Source organism: Pangasianodon hypophthalmus, chromosome 5 (assembly GCF_027358585.1).
Source record: "Pangasianodon hypophthalmus isolate fPanHyp1 chromosome 5, fPanHyp1.pri, whole genome shotgun sequence".
Classification (NCBI taxonomy): Eukaryota; Metazoa; Chordata; class Actinopteri; order Siluriformes; family Pangasiidae; genus Pangasianodon; species Pangasianodon hypophthalmus.
Window position 1 is genome coordinate 20,169,730 of NC_069714.1, and position 14,739 is coordinate 20,184,468.

The 14,739-nt window shown below is 38.0% G+C and overlaps 1 protein-coding gene across 2 annotated transcripts in view; it reads right to left on the reverse strand.

Annotated features, from left to right (window-relative positions):
* Positions 1-14,739, reverse strand: part of LOC113525964 (inactive dipeptidyl peptidase 10) — a 90,075-nt gene that overhangs the window by 17,556 nt on the left and 57,780 nt on the right. For both annotated transcript variants that reach the window (XM_026912665.3, XM_026912666.3), the window contains exons 4-8: positions 7,441-7,535; positions 5,927-6,001; positions 2,009-2,061; positions 1,833-1,914; positions 1,040-1,160 (exon numbers count right to left, since the gene is read on the reverse strand). In XM_026912665.3, coding sequence (XP_026768466.1) covers positions 1,040-1,160; positions 1,833-1,914; positions 2,009-2,061; positions 5,927-6,001; positions 7,441-7,535 — 426 coding nt within the window. The remainder of the gene's footprint in view (positions 1-1,039; positions 1,161-1,832; positions 1,915-2,008; positions 2,062-5,926; positions 6,002-7,440; positions 7,536-14,739) is intronic.

Genomic DNA, 14,739 nt, shown 5'->3' on the forward strand with positions numbered 1-14,739 from the left:
GCAGTGTAACCCAGCCTGAGCACTTCTCTCAGTTGACACAGGCCTGATATTTAACCCTTAAATCACTCACACTCACAGCTCTGAGTAGGAGAATAGTGTTCCAGAGAACATGGGAAGTCTATATGTGTTTTAGGTCATGGTTTACACTCTCATTTTTTCCTGGACTCGGGGCTGTTTGAGCCCTGAGCTCGATACGATTGGTGAAGTGTGAAAGCTGTTTTCAAGCCCGGGAGGACTTACTCACTGTTTTTACTTTTATAATGCCGGGGAAAAGGTTGTAAGGTTGGTGATATATATAAAACCAGTCTTTCGGAGGATGAGATCTCTGTAAGTAGTTCATTTTTGTGGTCTGAGTGCCTGCACTGATAGCACTGTGAAAAATAAATGTCTCATGCCAACTTGCATGACAAAAGTTCCTAAAATCTCTGAGAATGTCTCAGTTTGTGGGTATTTCTACACAATGACATGCCATGCATCTAAAAACAACTGTTCTTCACCACATGAGTGTTGGTACTAAAGAAAAATATTAAAAATATGCAAACAGAAGAACCAAGTGCCTACCATTTTGCAAACATGCATACACAAAAGTGACGTATGGAACTGCGCATTCGAGCCACAGTTCAGAAGGAATTCTTCAATGTTAAAGCAAATCTGTGGTTATGAGCCCCTCCCCCAAACAAGCCCAGAATCTGTCCTGGATGCACACTGAAGTATTGACACCACAACTGAAAACACCCTTAAAATCTCTATTAAAGCGTACTTTACCTGGCCTATTGGAGTTTTTGAGTCATTTATTTTATTCATATATTTCATTATTTTATTCATATTATGATATAATTTCCATTTTCCAAGTTAAATTATTGTAGACAATTTTGTCAATGTGCTTTGTTTAAACTTTTTCATTTAATCACTGAGAATTTTGACTCAAACAAAAAAAAATGTGACATACATACACATTATTTCTATTACTTTTATTAATAAAACGCATTCTTTCACCACACTTATGGATAGTATAAATCAAACCCATGTGCTTTCATACCTTCATAGAGCCAGTCAGCAATGCCATTGTACACGACGCCATCTTTCCCCGATGAAGTCAGTCTGAGTGAGTTGCTCTTCACGTCTGACTGGTAATATATATTATTCTCAAAAATATACACCTACATACAGAGGAGACATTACAAAAAGGATCAAGTCACATGGTGAAGGCTTTGTGGAGAATCAGTACACATGCATTTCACATCCTATTCTGAGGACTTGCTGCTCCGCATTGTGTCTTTCCTGCTCTAATACTACTGATTTGACTCAGTAGCCAATTAGCAAACACTTGGTGAGCTGAATCAGGTGTGTTCAAGGAATGAAAAGTACAAGATTGAGCAGAGCACTGGATCAGCACTACATAATTGGAAATGCCCTGCTGTATGGTAGTACTAAATACAGATGCTTTTCCATCTGAAGGTCATGCTAACATGCTGTAGCAGAGCTCTGATAGCATTTAACACTCTGCAGCCATGGCTTTCCGCACGGAGCACAAATTGGCTTTTGTTAAAAAGGAAGTTCATGAGGGGAAAAAAATCAAACTACACACATTGCAGATGTCAGACAATATCTGATGAACTCCTGATCCAATCTGCCAACTGAGTCTGACCGAGAAAGCATGTCTAACTATGTGCAGACTATAATTACACTACAATTAGACTGCCTTTTACTTTTTAGATTTTGAGAACATTCATTCATTTCAATTTGGCAACACCTAAATGTTTAGGGAAATTGCATATGACAGGAAATCACTGACTTTAACAAAATACACAGAATGTATTTGTATATCTTACCAGCTGCTGTCCTTGCATTCCCCAAGCAGCATGCTGCAATCTGGAGTTAAGCACCTCTGGAGGGTCCAACTCCCACACCTCCCTGTAACACACACATATAAATGCACATAAAGACAGACTAGATCCTGTTCCTGGCTGGGTAATTCTAAAGATTTTTACGGCAACATGAATTATACCTGGTGTGAATATTGTAGATGATGTAGGAAGCTGTGAAGGAGTGCCGGTAAACCTGCAATTACAAAAAAAAAAAAAACATAAAAAATAAAGACAGACACTCTGAAAACAAACACCAACAAAAGAAGCCTTTCGACTGTAGAGACCCTTTAGCACTGCCTAGAGGTGTATAAATGTTTTAGAAAAAGTTTGGTTCAAGTAAAATCTGCAAAACTGTTTTAAAGTCATCTTTATACACTAAAGTCCAAATATTTCTCTCAGTGACATCAGGTGTATATTAGTAGCTCCTTTAGCATTTATCAGAGCCCACCTGTGAAACTGTGACCTGAGTGTCTCGCTTTGTTCTGTTTAAAGAATTTGTTCTTCTTCTTCTTTCAGCTACTCCCATTAGGGGTAGCCACAGTGGATCATTGGTCCGCATATTTGATTTGGCACTCACTGGATGCCCTTCCTGACACAACCCTCCCCAATTTTATCCAGGCTTGGGACCGGCACTTGGAGCGCACTGTCATGTGCAACCTCAGTGGCTGGGAACTGAACCTGGGCCAGGGCGGTGAAAGCAACATGGCCAAACCACTAGTCCATCTTTTGATGCAGTCCAATGTATGTGCTTCTCTCTGCTCCAAAACAACTGCCTTACATACAATCTGGTTTATTTACAGCATATGGCAGACACCCTTATCCAGGGCAACTCATATTTATCTCATTTACACAGCTAAGCTGGGTTAAGAGCCTTACTCAAGTGCCCAACAGTGGTACCTTAGCAGTGCTGGGATTTGAACTAACAACCTTCTGAGTAGTAGGCTACTATCTTAACCACTGAGCTACCACTGCTCCATTGAGTGTGTGCTCATGTGTTGATGCAGAAAAACACTATACTGCACAGCACAGGAGGACAGAAGAATGAGAAAGCACTGTGATAGAGGATCAAAAAGAATAGCCTGAATAGCATCAACAGGCTGCACAATGAAGCAAAGATGAAGTAAATGCTGGCAGGAGTTTTAAACACACACATACACAGAGAGAGAGAGAAAGAGAGAGACAGAGGCAGACAACAGCGGACTAACATCTACTCTGAGACTAAGCCTGGTGAGTTGATTGGCTTTTGGATGGATCAGACAGCTGATTGGATATGGACTGTGTGAGCCCAGATCAAGAGCTGATCATTTATGGGCTCTTGTATGAGCTCAGTTCAGCAGCCTGGTTGGCTATGAGCCCTGTATCAGTTCAGATCAAGAAGCTGATCGACTATAGGCACCTGTACACACTCAGATCAGACTGCTGATTGGATGTGGGGAATGGTTTGATTTCAGATCAAAAGGTGACTGAATATGGGTTCCTGTAGGAGCTCAATTCAGACACCTGATTGGACCCATATGAGCTCAGATAAACAGCTGATTGGATATGCTATAGGCTCCTGTACATGAGTGCAGATCAGATCAGATGGCTGTCCCCTTGAGCAAGGCCCTTGAAAAAATTCCACTAAAGAAAATTTCCACTAAAAGTTACGTTCCCAGCCCCAGCGCCCCTGGTTCATTCCTGAGTACAGGTTACTGTCTGTGTAGGGTTTTGAGGTCTCCCAAAGATTCAAACAATATAACTGATATCTACTTCATCCACTAAGGAATGCAGTTCATGAACAATTTCTGAATAAATCTCTGCCATAGTGATCAGTTCAGAGGCTTGTCTCAGCCGAGTGTGTGAATGAGAGAATCCAAAATCTGCACTCTCATTAGATGTCCATTATGATCATTATCACACTGCCAGTCAGGGAACGTTGTAGTGGTCTATGGGCTTTGTCAAGCTAGATGGTTAGCAAACACTACTGCACCAAACTCTGTAATGAACTATTGGTGTCCATTAAAAATAAAAAAAGCCCATCTTCTTAATATATATGCAACTGGGTGATTACAATCCGAAAAGAAAATGAAGGAACTTTAGTGTATCACAAGTAGAGGAGTATTTAAGCAAAAATCTAATGCCTGGGTAGGTTTAGTAGGATTCATTCATTCAGTCAGTCAGTCAGTCAATCATTCATCATCAGTAACTGCTTTATCAAGGTCAGAGGAAATACACAAATGCAGCAGGCATTACTACTATACACATGTCAGCAATAGGATATAGAAAGAGAGAAGGATTGACGACAATAATGTCAGGTAGACAGCTGCAGTAAAGAGACAAACAGAGATAGAGAGAGAGTTACAGTGATAGATACAGATAGTGCTGTGTGGGTGATTAAAAACAAAATTGCTTCTTTTACTCCCAGAGACAAATAATGCTCTGAATGAGTCGAACAAAAAGTGTTCTGAATGAGAGATGAGGACAAGAAAAGTCAACAGGAAAATGGATGGAGGGGGAGGAAGAGAGGGAAAAGTGGAAATAAGAGACAACGTAATGACTGATGCTCTCACAGGCAGAAACGGAGTAAGAGTGAGTAATGACAGTGGCTCTGCTGCTGGCTTTGACTAACCATTCTGCTTAGAAGAAAAAAATTATGTTGCTTTCTGAGGGTAAACATGATAAAGGACGATGGATTGCTCTGACTGGTAACACACAGCTGTAGGGAAGATGAGCAGCTACTGTTCATAAAGAGTGATTCATACAGTGTTACACCAATTATCATTACAGTCATTATAATGATGCAGAAATATAAGAAGCATAATGATGTGACTGTTTCAGCGCAGACAACAGAGAACATTATCCAAATGTTCATTAACAATGCTGACAGGTTCGGAACAGGTTTGTGGAGCAGGTGTGGGTGTGGTTTAGCAGGAGGGTGGTGTTTGGGGGACAAGCTACAGGGAAATGACTTGGCACACCTGAGCCCTGCTTTCTCCATGTAGTGTATTGATATGATCTTTCTTTCTTTCTTTCTTTGTCTTCCCTGAGTAGTGAGCTGAGTGTCTGTGTGTATGTGGCTGTGTGCAGAGCAAAGCAGGAAGAGCTCTTTGTGTTGAAACATTTAATGTTACTGACTGACTACCATGCCACATGTACAATCCTAAATAAAAATTTCACATGCAATCTTACCCTGAGTCTACTGTGTTTGTTACAGTTTGGCTCTAACGTTACAAAAATAATGTGTAATATTTTTATGTCTAATACATGTGTAATATATTTAATATTTAGAATGTTCTTGCAAAGCTGCTCACACAATGTTCCCAGTGAAACAAAATCTTCATTCATCCACAAATTTTCATTAACCTCAGTAGCTTGGACATCTAATCCACCATTTCATGAGTCGCTTTCTACCTTCATAAGCATATAAACACACGCACATGCACACACATCAGACACACATCCTTAAAAGAATTACAGATTGATTAGTGGGCTGTGAGCTGACTGGTCTCTCTGAATGGAAGTAAGTGTTTATCAGATTAATCGCTACAGTAACAAGATTAAAGTGTGTAATCCTGGATGAGTTTAGCTTGAAACTCTCTCCCTCTCACTCTCTCTCACACACATTGTCTCTCTCACTCACTTACTCTGTCTGAATCCCATCCTGTCATACATCTCCTATTATCATAGAAATGAAAAGGACGGATCCTATGTTTGCTAGGATCTTTATATTGTACTATGTCTGTGCTCAGGTAATTTACTGTAATCCAAGTGCTATTTTTAGAACATGGCATTTTGTGTCCTAGATACAGATTTGAGAGACTAGAGAGATATTTGGAGTAAAACTGTTCACAAACTGGCTACCTTAAATCTGAAAAGGATTTTAGTACATATATAAGCTTTGAAATTAAGACAGCCAGAACAAGAACAAAGATAGACATCCTCTGATGTTGTACATCAAGCTCAGGTCACATATATCTATTCAGAAGGTATAAAACAGCACTCAAACATGACCTCAGTGAAAACATCTTTTTTTTTTTTTTTTAAACAATCCCACCAAAGTAAGACAAAAATGCACATACCTGTTTAACATCATATGCAAAAAGCACATACTTCATATCAGGGCTTATTGAGTATTTAGTGGCTTTAAAAGCAACCTGAGAATAAAAAAAATACAATAAATTATTCTGGATTATTCTTTCTAATGATCCATGCATAACACATGCTTTTCATTTTACAATGTGTATATAGTGTATACTGTATATACACTGCCAGTCAAAAGTTGTTGAAAACAATGCATTAATAATTTTGCTTAAACTTTCAGAAAAAGTTAGTAAAAAAAAGAAAGGTTCTTTTTTTCAATAAAATAAAAACAGTTAAATACAGTCGCATGCCAGCTGTAAGACAAATCTAGGCTTCCAGTAACTTGATTACTGGAATCATTCAGTCTGAGTGTAAAATGGAGAAGTAATTAAATGTAAAGTCTTACAGTGGGGTCCAAATGTCTGAAAGCACTAGTGAAAATGCATCTATTTTGCATTCATTTCTAATTTAATATAACAATTTTCATTACAAATTATATTATTGACAACAACTTGTATTTGTGAAAAGTAGAATCTTGGAAATATTTACATGGATTTCAGAGTTTCTTAGTATTTGGCATGGCCACTTTTTGCTTTAATGACAGTGTGCACTCGAGCTGGCATGGACTCCACAAAATCTTATGATCCATTTTAGATCAAATCCATCAGCGTGTCGTCTGAACACATGCTTCAATAGAAGAGATTAGGCAGGAGGAAAATCTGACCTTTTGTACAAAGCAGTTAACATGGTCAATATCACACATTTGCTAACATTTAAATCGGGACCTAGAAATAGTGCAGAATCTTGAATATTAAATATTCAAGAAATTCAGCATCTACTTTCTTCGTTTTAAATATTTCAGAATTCTAAAATCTTCTGTTTATTTCCAAAGCTAAATAAAAAAAAAAAATCCAAAATTTTCAATGTGGTCTCAGACTTTTGGATCCCGCTGTATGTATAAAATAAAACTTGTGTCTTCTCTAAAGTAAAGATGCCCTCAAAAGTAATGAATTATCCTTTTATGTATCAAATGAATGATTTCACTGAGCAACAAACAGTAAAACAATCTTTAAAAATCATAAAATCAAAAAATAATTTGACTTTGCATCTAAAACTGCATCAATTCTCTTAAGTACAGTCGTGCTTTTTAATAAGGAATCTGGCTGGTAGGTTGTTTCAGGCTTCTTGAGGAAATTGCTACGGTTATATTGTCTGTGCAGGTAAAATCCCAGATTAACTCTGATGATGGTTTTAATTAGAAAAAATAATGTTTGAAAAACATGTTTTCTTTTCTACGGACATTAATGCAGCAGGCTATAAAATAGGCATGTAAGACTTTTCTATAAAACAAACAGAGCACCTAAGACTGCTGCACAGTACTGTATACATGTATATAGATAAGAGTCTATGGTTGGAAGGTGGTAGTGTCCCTGAACTAAGGCTATACTGTGTAGATAAGGCTACAGATGATGGAGTGTGTTCTGATCAGAGAGATAAAAATAGCTTCACTCACAAATGTGCTGTTCATCAGGATGATCTCTGTTTCATTAGTAAGGATGTTGAACCTAATGACATGGCCATGGCGGTTCCTGTAGATGACTTCAGATTCTGAAAAGATTCAAAAATCACACACACACACATACACACGCACACAAAGAGAGAGAGAGACAGAGAGAGAGAGAGAGAGAGAGAGAGAGAGAGAAAGTATGTGAACAAGGACTTTTCTGAACAATTGACTTCCTGCCTGCCTGAAGCGCTTTGCATTTCTATAGCAAGAAATCAAGTTCTTCATTTAATTAGACAATGTGTGTTTAAATTACACCAACTGCTTCCAACACCAAGAGTACTGTGTGTGTGTGTGTGTGTGTGTGTGTGTGTGTGTGTGTGAGAGAGAGAGAGAGAGAGAGAGAGAGACTGTGAATGTTAAAACAAATAAAACATTTGCGTAGCTGACTCCATATATACTGAAAAAAAAAGATAGCAATTATACTGATATGAAGATTTTTTATATGAAGATTTTTATTACTGATGCTGTATGAGCATAAAATATTAAAATAAATATGCAGTATCTACTTTTATACTTCCATTTTTTTCAAAAAGTTCAAACTGTGCTGAATGCAAAAACTTCTCTTCACCCTCTGCAATGCAGGTAAGATCAGGACTATGATTGTGTGTGTGTGTTCCCTGAGTTTAGAAGCAAACTTTAGCTGGAGTGAATAGTGGAGTGTATTGAAGACAGAGCAGCAGTCGATAAATTGCAGCCTGATGTAAGCTTAAGAGCTTGTTCAAGTGTTCAAGGACAGTGAGCAGCACAGGAGAGCAGCACAGACAGGCCACACAGATGGTCCAGTGCTTTCCAAGAGTTACATGGGTTCAACATCTGTGTCTCTTATCTCCATAACAAAGCACAGTCTCGTTCCTTGCTTTTACATCTAATATTTGCATGTAATTAAAATTGTCTGCATAACCCATTGCAAAATGTTGTATGTGGCATGAAGTTGCATGTTTTATGAAGTATCTTTTTCGTCAGATCTCCCTTATCACTCATGAACACCTGTCTTTTTGATAACTTCTTCAACTATATTTTAAACACCTTCAAGCGTTTCATTTTCCTTTGCCACTGTAGCCAGCTGCTTGTCCACCCTTGTTCTCAATCTACTCGCAGACGTCTTTCTAAATTGCCCTTTTTCTACAGCAGCTGTCCAATTTTACCCAGAAAGCCTGTTTTCATTTCATCTCTTCCTAGCTCCAGGGAGAAGCATCATCCATTTTTCCCTATTGCAGACACCGGAGCACTTGGGGTTCTTCTGAGCAATCTGATGAGGTTGCTCTCCAGTGGGCAGGGACTTTCTCCCTACTGCAAACATACAGTATGGATTGAATCTGGCTGATCTCACCACACTGACTGCAGTGTGTGTTTACACTCCTTTTATATTTCCAGAAAAAAGGATATTGAAATACAGCTCAAAATCTAATGATGGAAATTGTCTCGCACAGGCTATTACAGAGATGTGTCTTTTCCTTTACAGTGACACAGTTCTTTTTCCCCAATAGACATGATAAAATATTTAAAATGTCACTAGAAAAAGGATGATTAGTAGATCATAACACAGCTTACCGCTACATATCCTTTTGCCCTTTAGATAAGGAAAATAATAAATTCTTGGTATTATGACAGTAAAAGCAACTAGCTTTAAGTACAGCAGCAGCTCTTAATCAAGGAAGCTGCATGACACTAGAATCTGGCACAGAGCTGATAGATCACAACTGATCTCACACACAGGAACCCGACTGTTTCACAAGCTACCATTAGGAAAGATGTACTGCTGCATTAGAAGGAGCACCACATGCTACCTGAACAGATGCACTTCATAACAACAATGTCTATGATCAAAAATTCACATAAGATTAACTGAAAATGAATGGAAAGCACCTCATGGATAAGGACATATGCATGATACATAAAGACTACTTACCAAACCACACCCAATATTTATGTGGAATTTGTGCAAGGGCAAATCCCAGATAGTTATCACTTCTTGTAGTGCTGCATTGACACTTATGTTTTATCTAAAATATGCTTAACTGGTTGAAGTGTGCAATAAATCTAGCCCCACATAGTTATCACTTCGTAGTTAACGCATGTTACCGTGCACCCGGTCCTATACAAACTGGTTCGTAGTGTCATATTTAATAAATATTAAGTGTTGAATGTATGTATGAATGTACAGGATGTCTGTTCAAAGTTTTGCAAAGTAAGGAATGAAAAACTGTTATGTGTGCTGTTATAGGTGAATAACCAACAATACAGTAGTGTGATGCGGCCTGACGTGAAGAGCAGTTACTGTTACCACCCTGTAGTTGATCATTTTCCAATAACAGCATGTGCAGAAGTGTTTTATTCCTCTTATACCAAATCAATTTGCCAAAAAATATTTTGTTATTTTTATAAATAGTTGAATAGTGTGTTACATGTGTTCAATTCAGTAATGAAGGATGTCATATTTGTTATCCATTAATAGTTATATTTAATGTGGTGGAACTTCCTATTATAGGAATTGAGCATTTAACAGTGTTGTGGTATGTTAAACTGAAGCATACTCTGTCAATTTGCAGGATGAAAATTCAAATTCTGATTCAGATTCACATAGCACAAAGCTTTGAAGAGACATACGAATGCTACACAGGAGGTATAAACCCTCACCAAACCTTCCTGTTCTGCTTCCTGTTTCAGCTCCTACCTGGCATTTCTCTTGATCACCTGTCTCTTGTTATTTTACTCACTGTGTCTTCTCAATCTGAAGTATGCTTATAGGCTTATAGGTTAGATTGAAAAAAAAAGTACCTTGGGCAAATCAAACAAATATTCTGTGACTATACTAGCTCTTTCTTTTGAGTCAAAACAGTTAGAGACAAATTATGTTACTTATATTTGTACACAAACTGCTCTGTAGTCTGGTTTGAAGGTGCAGTTCTGCAAGCATTCAATTCAACATGACTGGATGCCTTCCTGCCTTAATACAACCTTAGTAGCCAGTATATATATATATATATATATATATATATATATATATATATATATATATATATATATATATATATATTACTTTTAGGACACAAACTATCATGATGTCCTCTCAGTGTTACTGCTGCAGCTCTAAACTGTGCTACCAGTCAGAGTTCTTTGTTCACAGCTCTCCATGTGTCCTTTCCCAGTCCCAGATCATATTTGTATTTGCAGTGTTTTCTGGTTTCAACCCTACCCTGTCTGTTTGGATTATGGATCAGTCTGTGATTACTGTATGCCTACAGTGTGACACCTGCTGTGAACTTTGACTATGATTTGTAGAACAGCCCAAATCAACAAACTCTGCAATTACATCGACCCATAACTAGCGCTTGTGTTTCAGATGATAAGTTGTATGTAGAATGGATCAGCAGCTGAATTAATAAATCAGTTCAATTTAAACTAATGGTCTGTTTGTCTGGCTTCTTGCTTATTTTCAGTGAGCAATAGTAGCCTGTCAAAACTGCCAATTACTGATGTAGGAAAGCAGAATTTCAAAGTGTACATTAGATTTCTACCAATGTAGTGCAGTTACTCAGTGCCTCTGGCATACTGTACATGGTCAGGAGTCCAAAAGAGAGCACCTGCTCCCACAGTGTGGGGGAAATGACCTAGTTCCTTTCTCATAGTTTATATGAAATACTTGCTAGGGGTGTAGGAATAGATCAATGCTTTCTGCCTGCTCAGCGCATATATGAGCTCACAAGCTCCCATGATTGATTAGTGTCACTCTGATTGATATGAGAGAAACTAATGCCATCCCTCCAACCCAGAAAGCATAAACAATTTTGATCTCTTGTAAGGGCAAAGATTATTTACTCCCTTAAGCCTGGTTGCACCAACAGGATTTACACCTGGTCATAAGCTGAGTAATAACTTTCTTGATGTAAATTTAAGACCGGTGCAATAACTGCTCACAAACCAAATTTTCATTAAGACCAGGTGTGTAGTTGACTCCTAGCTGTGAGCAAGTATAGTCAGAATCTAGCCTGCTTTAAACATTAGCTAGTACATCACAGTGACCCATGTGGCTATTACATTGGATATTTACACTGAGCAGGCTTTTTCTCTGTTAGATAAACATGCGAGCAGTTGGAATTCTGTGCCAGACTAGTGAAGCTGTTGCACAATGTATAGGCAACATCTAAGAAAGCAGCATTGATCATTGTTATGTGCCACAGAGGAAAACTGCATCAGATCTTCACAGGACACCTATTGTAAGGTAGAAATTGCCTACGACTAACATTCTCAGAAACGCGAGAAAAACAAAAGTGTATAAGCAAATGCTGTATATGCAGAAGCACACTGATGCCAGAGATCAACACCTTCCTCTGTTACTTATTACAGTTATTCCTCTGTTACTTATTACAGTTATTCCTTTACTATGGGCATACGAATCACTTTGAAAAAGATTCCTTGTTGCATGGGTGAGAAATGGAAGCTCTCTGTATTTCAGATACACAGAAAAAGATTTTGATGATGGGGAGTTATTAGAAAGTGAGAACTATGTGGGAATTAAAATTAGCACTCTCTGTTAACACTACTCATGCATTAAATCTCACAAGGGTAAGCTGTTTGAACAATCATAGTTAAGTCAGGGATTTAGTGGCTCATGGGAGAGATGTGCATCCGTTATTTATTACCGTGCAGGATATCGTGTGTTTGTGCATACGAGATGTAGATTTGAATGCAGTTTAGATGGAGTATAGGAGTACAGAGTATATCATTTCTTCTTCTTCCTCCTCCTCCTTTTCTCTCTTTTTCCACCACTTTCTTTTACATCCTGCATTGGAAAGGGTTTGTGCTGTTTATTTAACCGTGAGGAGGTGTTCAACATGCAAACGGACATAAATCAGAATCATGCCTGCTCTGCCTCTCATCACATACATCCTACAGGAAACATCTTATCTCTTTCTGTCTCTCTCAGTACCATTCCATCAACACACACACACACACACACACACACACATAAAAAAGAAGCAATATATTGAATGCTAATGTGTCTCTCTCAGGGTACATTCAAACATTCCTGGTCAGGTGTACCCAGCTAGTCTGAATGGTCAAATCAAATAAAAATAAAAATCCATTCAATTAGTAAAAATTAGGTAGATTCTATAAGAATAGATTTGGTCTGATCAACATAAAAGAAATGCTCTGGATAAAGTTTACAAAAATTGATGCTTTTAACTATTTATTTACATTATGTAATTCTTTTTTATTTACTACTACCTTTGTTTAATCTGTTGATATCTGTGATTTTCACATGTGCACTTTCCAAAGGTTTGTTTATATTTTCTGTCGTGATTTTATGACCAACGAATGAGCAAGTGCTACAGCCCAGTCCCACCTCTTCCTACACGTCCATCTGTACTTTCTCAGCAAATTCTGATCTACATAACTTTGTGCAGCATGAAACCAAAGACTTTTATTCTTTCATTTGGACTAGTCAAACAGACTGATAAGTGAGAAAGAGAAAGTGCCCTAAAATTTTACCTGCATAAAAAGTGAAAATAGAGAGCTACAGTCTTGTATGAAAACTGCGTAGACTCTGTGTGTTTGTGTGTGTGTGTGTGTGTAAAAAAGCCTTCCAGAGCAAAAGCATCATTCAACCATTCAAACACTCCCAGCCCTTATTTCTTCCACACATGCACCAAACAAACAAATTTTGTTAACACACCCAAACCAGGAAATCAGTCTCTCTCTCAAACATACACATGCTTAGAAGGGAAATGACCCACTGAAATATTCATGCTACCGCCAAAAAAAGACCTGAATGCCCCACATGCTTCATCCTTCTATCCTGTTACCATAACAACCAATGACTGCACATTTCTCACTCCGCTAGAGCCCTCCCCTCTCCCTCCCTCCCTCCCTCCCTCACACACACACACATTCACACTCATCTGCCAGTTCCAGACACAATGACCATGCAATCACATGCCCACTAATAATAAACACTATTCAGTGCAGCTTTTGCTCATTCCATACAACTCATGGATACACAGCTGCACGGGAATGTTTTATTCAACATTTTGCTCTCTGTAATTCACCCACACACACACACAGACAAACAGACACACACCTTTTTATTGAGCATCGATCCTATTCCCCTTGACTTGCCTCTCGCTCTCACCTCTTATTGCCAAAGAGAAAAATGGCAAACATTAGATTAAAATGGAATGTGGGTTTACATTGTCATCCAGGTCAGATAAAAGATGTGATAAAATACTGACAAACTAGGACTGGCCATATGACGGTATGATCAATATTGTGAAATAATAATATCTTATCCCTATTATCATATCATCTATGATTATAATTTTATCAGTTTCTAAATGGAAATATGAAATTACTAAAGTTTTGGTGAAATATTATGCCTTCTTCCTAGTCAAATTTAGAAATTCCCATCTCTTTCTATTTCTGCTAGTGAGAATGTTTCCACAAACCAGCACCTCCCCATCTCCCTGTCTCCCCAAGAGTCTTTAGTGATGGGCCTGGCTGTCTCGTGTAAAGCAGAAGCAGCCCAGCCCAGTTCTCCCTACAGTTCCACAATCACTAATATCATTTAGTTGACGACGTGGTCCACACTCACAAAATTATGGCTGAGACTGCAGGGGTGGGTGATTTCCATTAATTTATTATCCTGGTCAGGGTTGCAGTAAATCCCGAGTCTATCCCAGGAAAATTTGACATGAGGCAGGAATACTGTACACCTCGGATAGGACATCATGGTACCATGGAGGAAACCCAAGAGCCTGGAGGAATTCCACACAAGCACAAACAGTAACACAAGCTCATGATTGAACCACGAACCTTGGAGTTGTGAGTTGGCAATGCTACCCACTGGCTTTATATCATATACAATTTATCAAAAGATTATATGATTATATACAATTTAATCAAAAGATTAAGACTGGTGAAAGATTCCATTTTACTTGAGGATTTTACAAACTTAACACATTCCATTTTTGGAACAGTTATGTGAACTGCATTTAAATGAACCAGAGAACAAATTTGCCACAATAATTTTATCTTTTTTTTTTTTAATCTCAAATGTAGATAATAATAATCTTATATGAGTAAGAAAATAGGAAGTTTGAACTAGCATCTAAGCTATATACCAAACACTCCTTTTCACTGTGTTTTTCATTCATATCTACTGCTTAATTCTTTCCCCTTCATTTGCTACCCAACACCTTCTGATGTCACATCCAAGTACCACAATTTCTCTTTTCCAATTTTTAA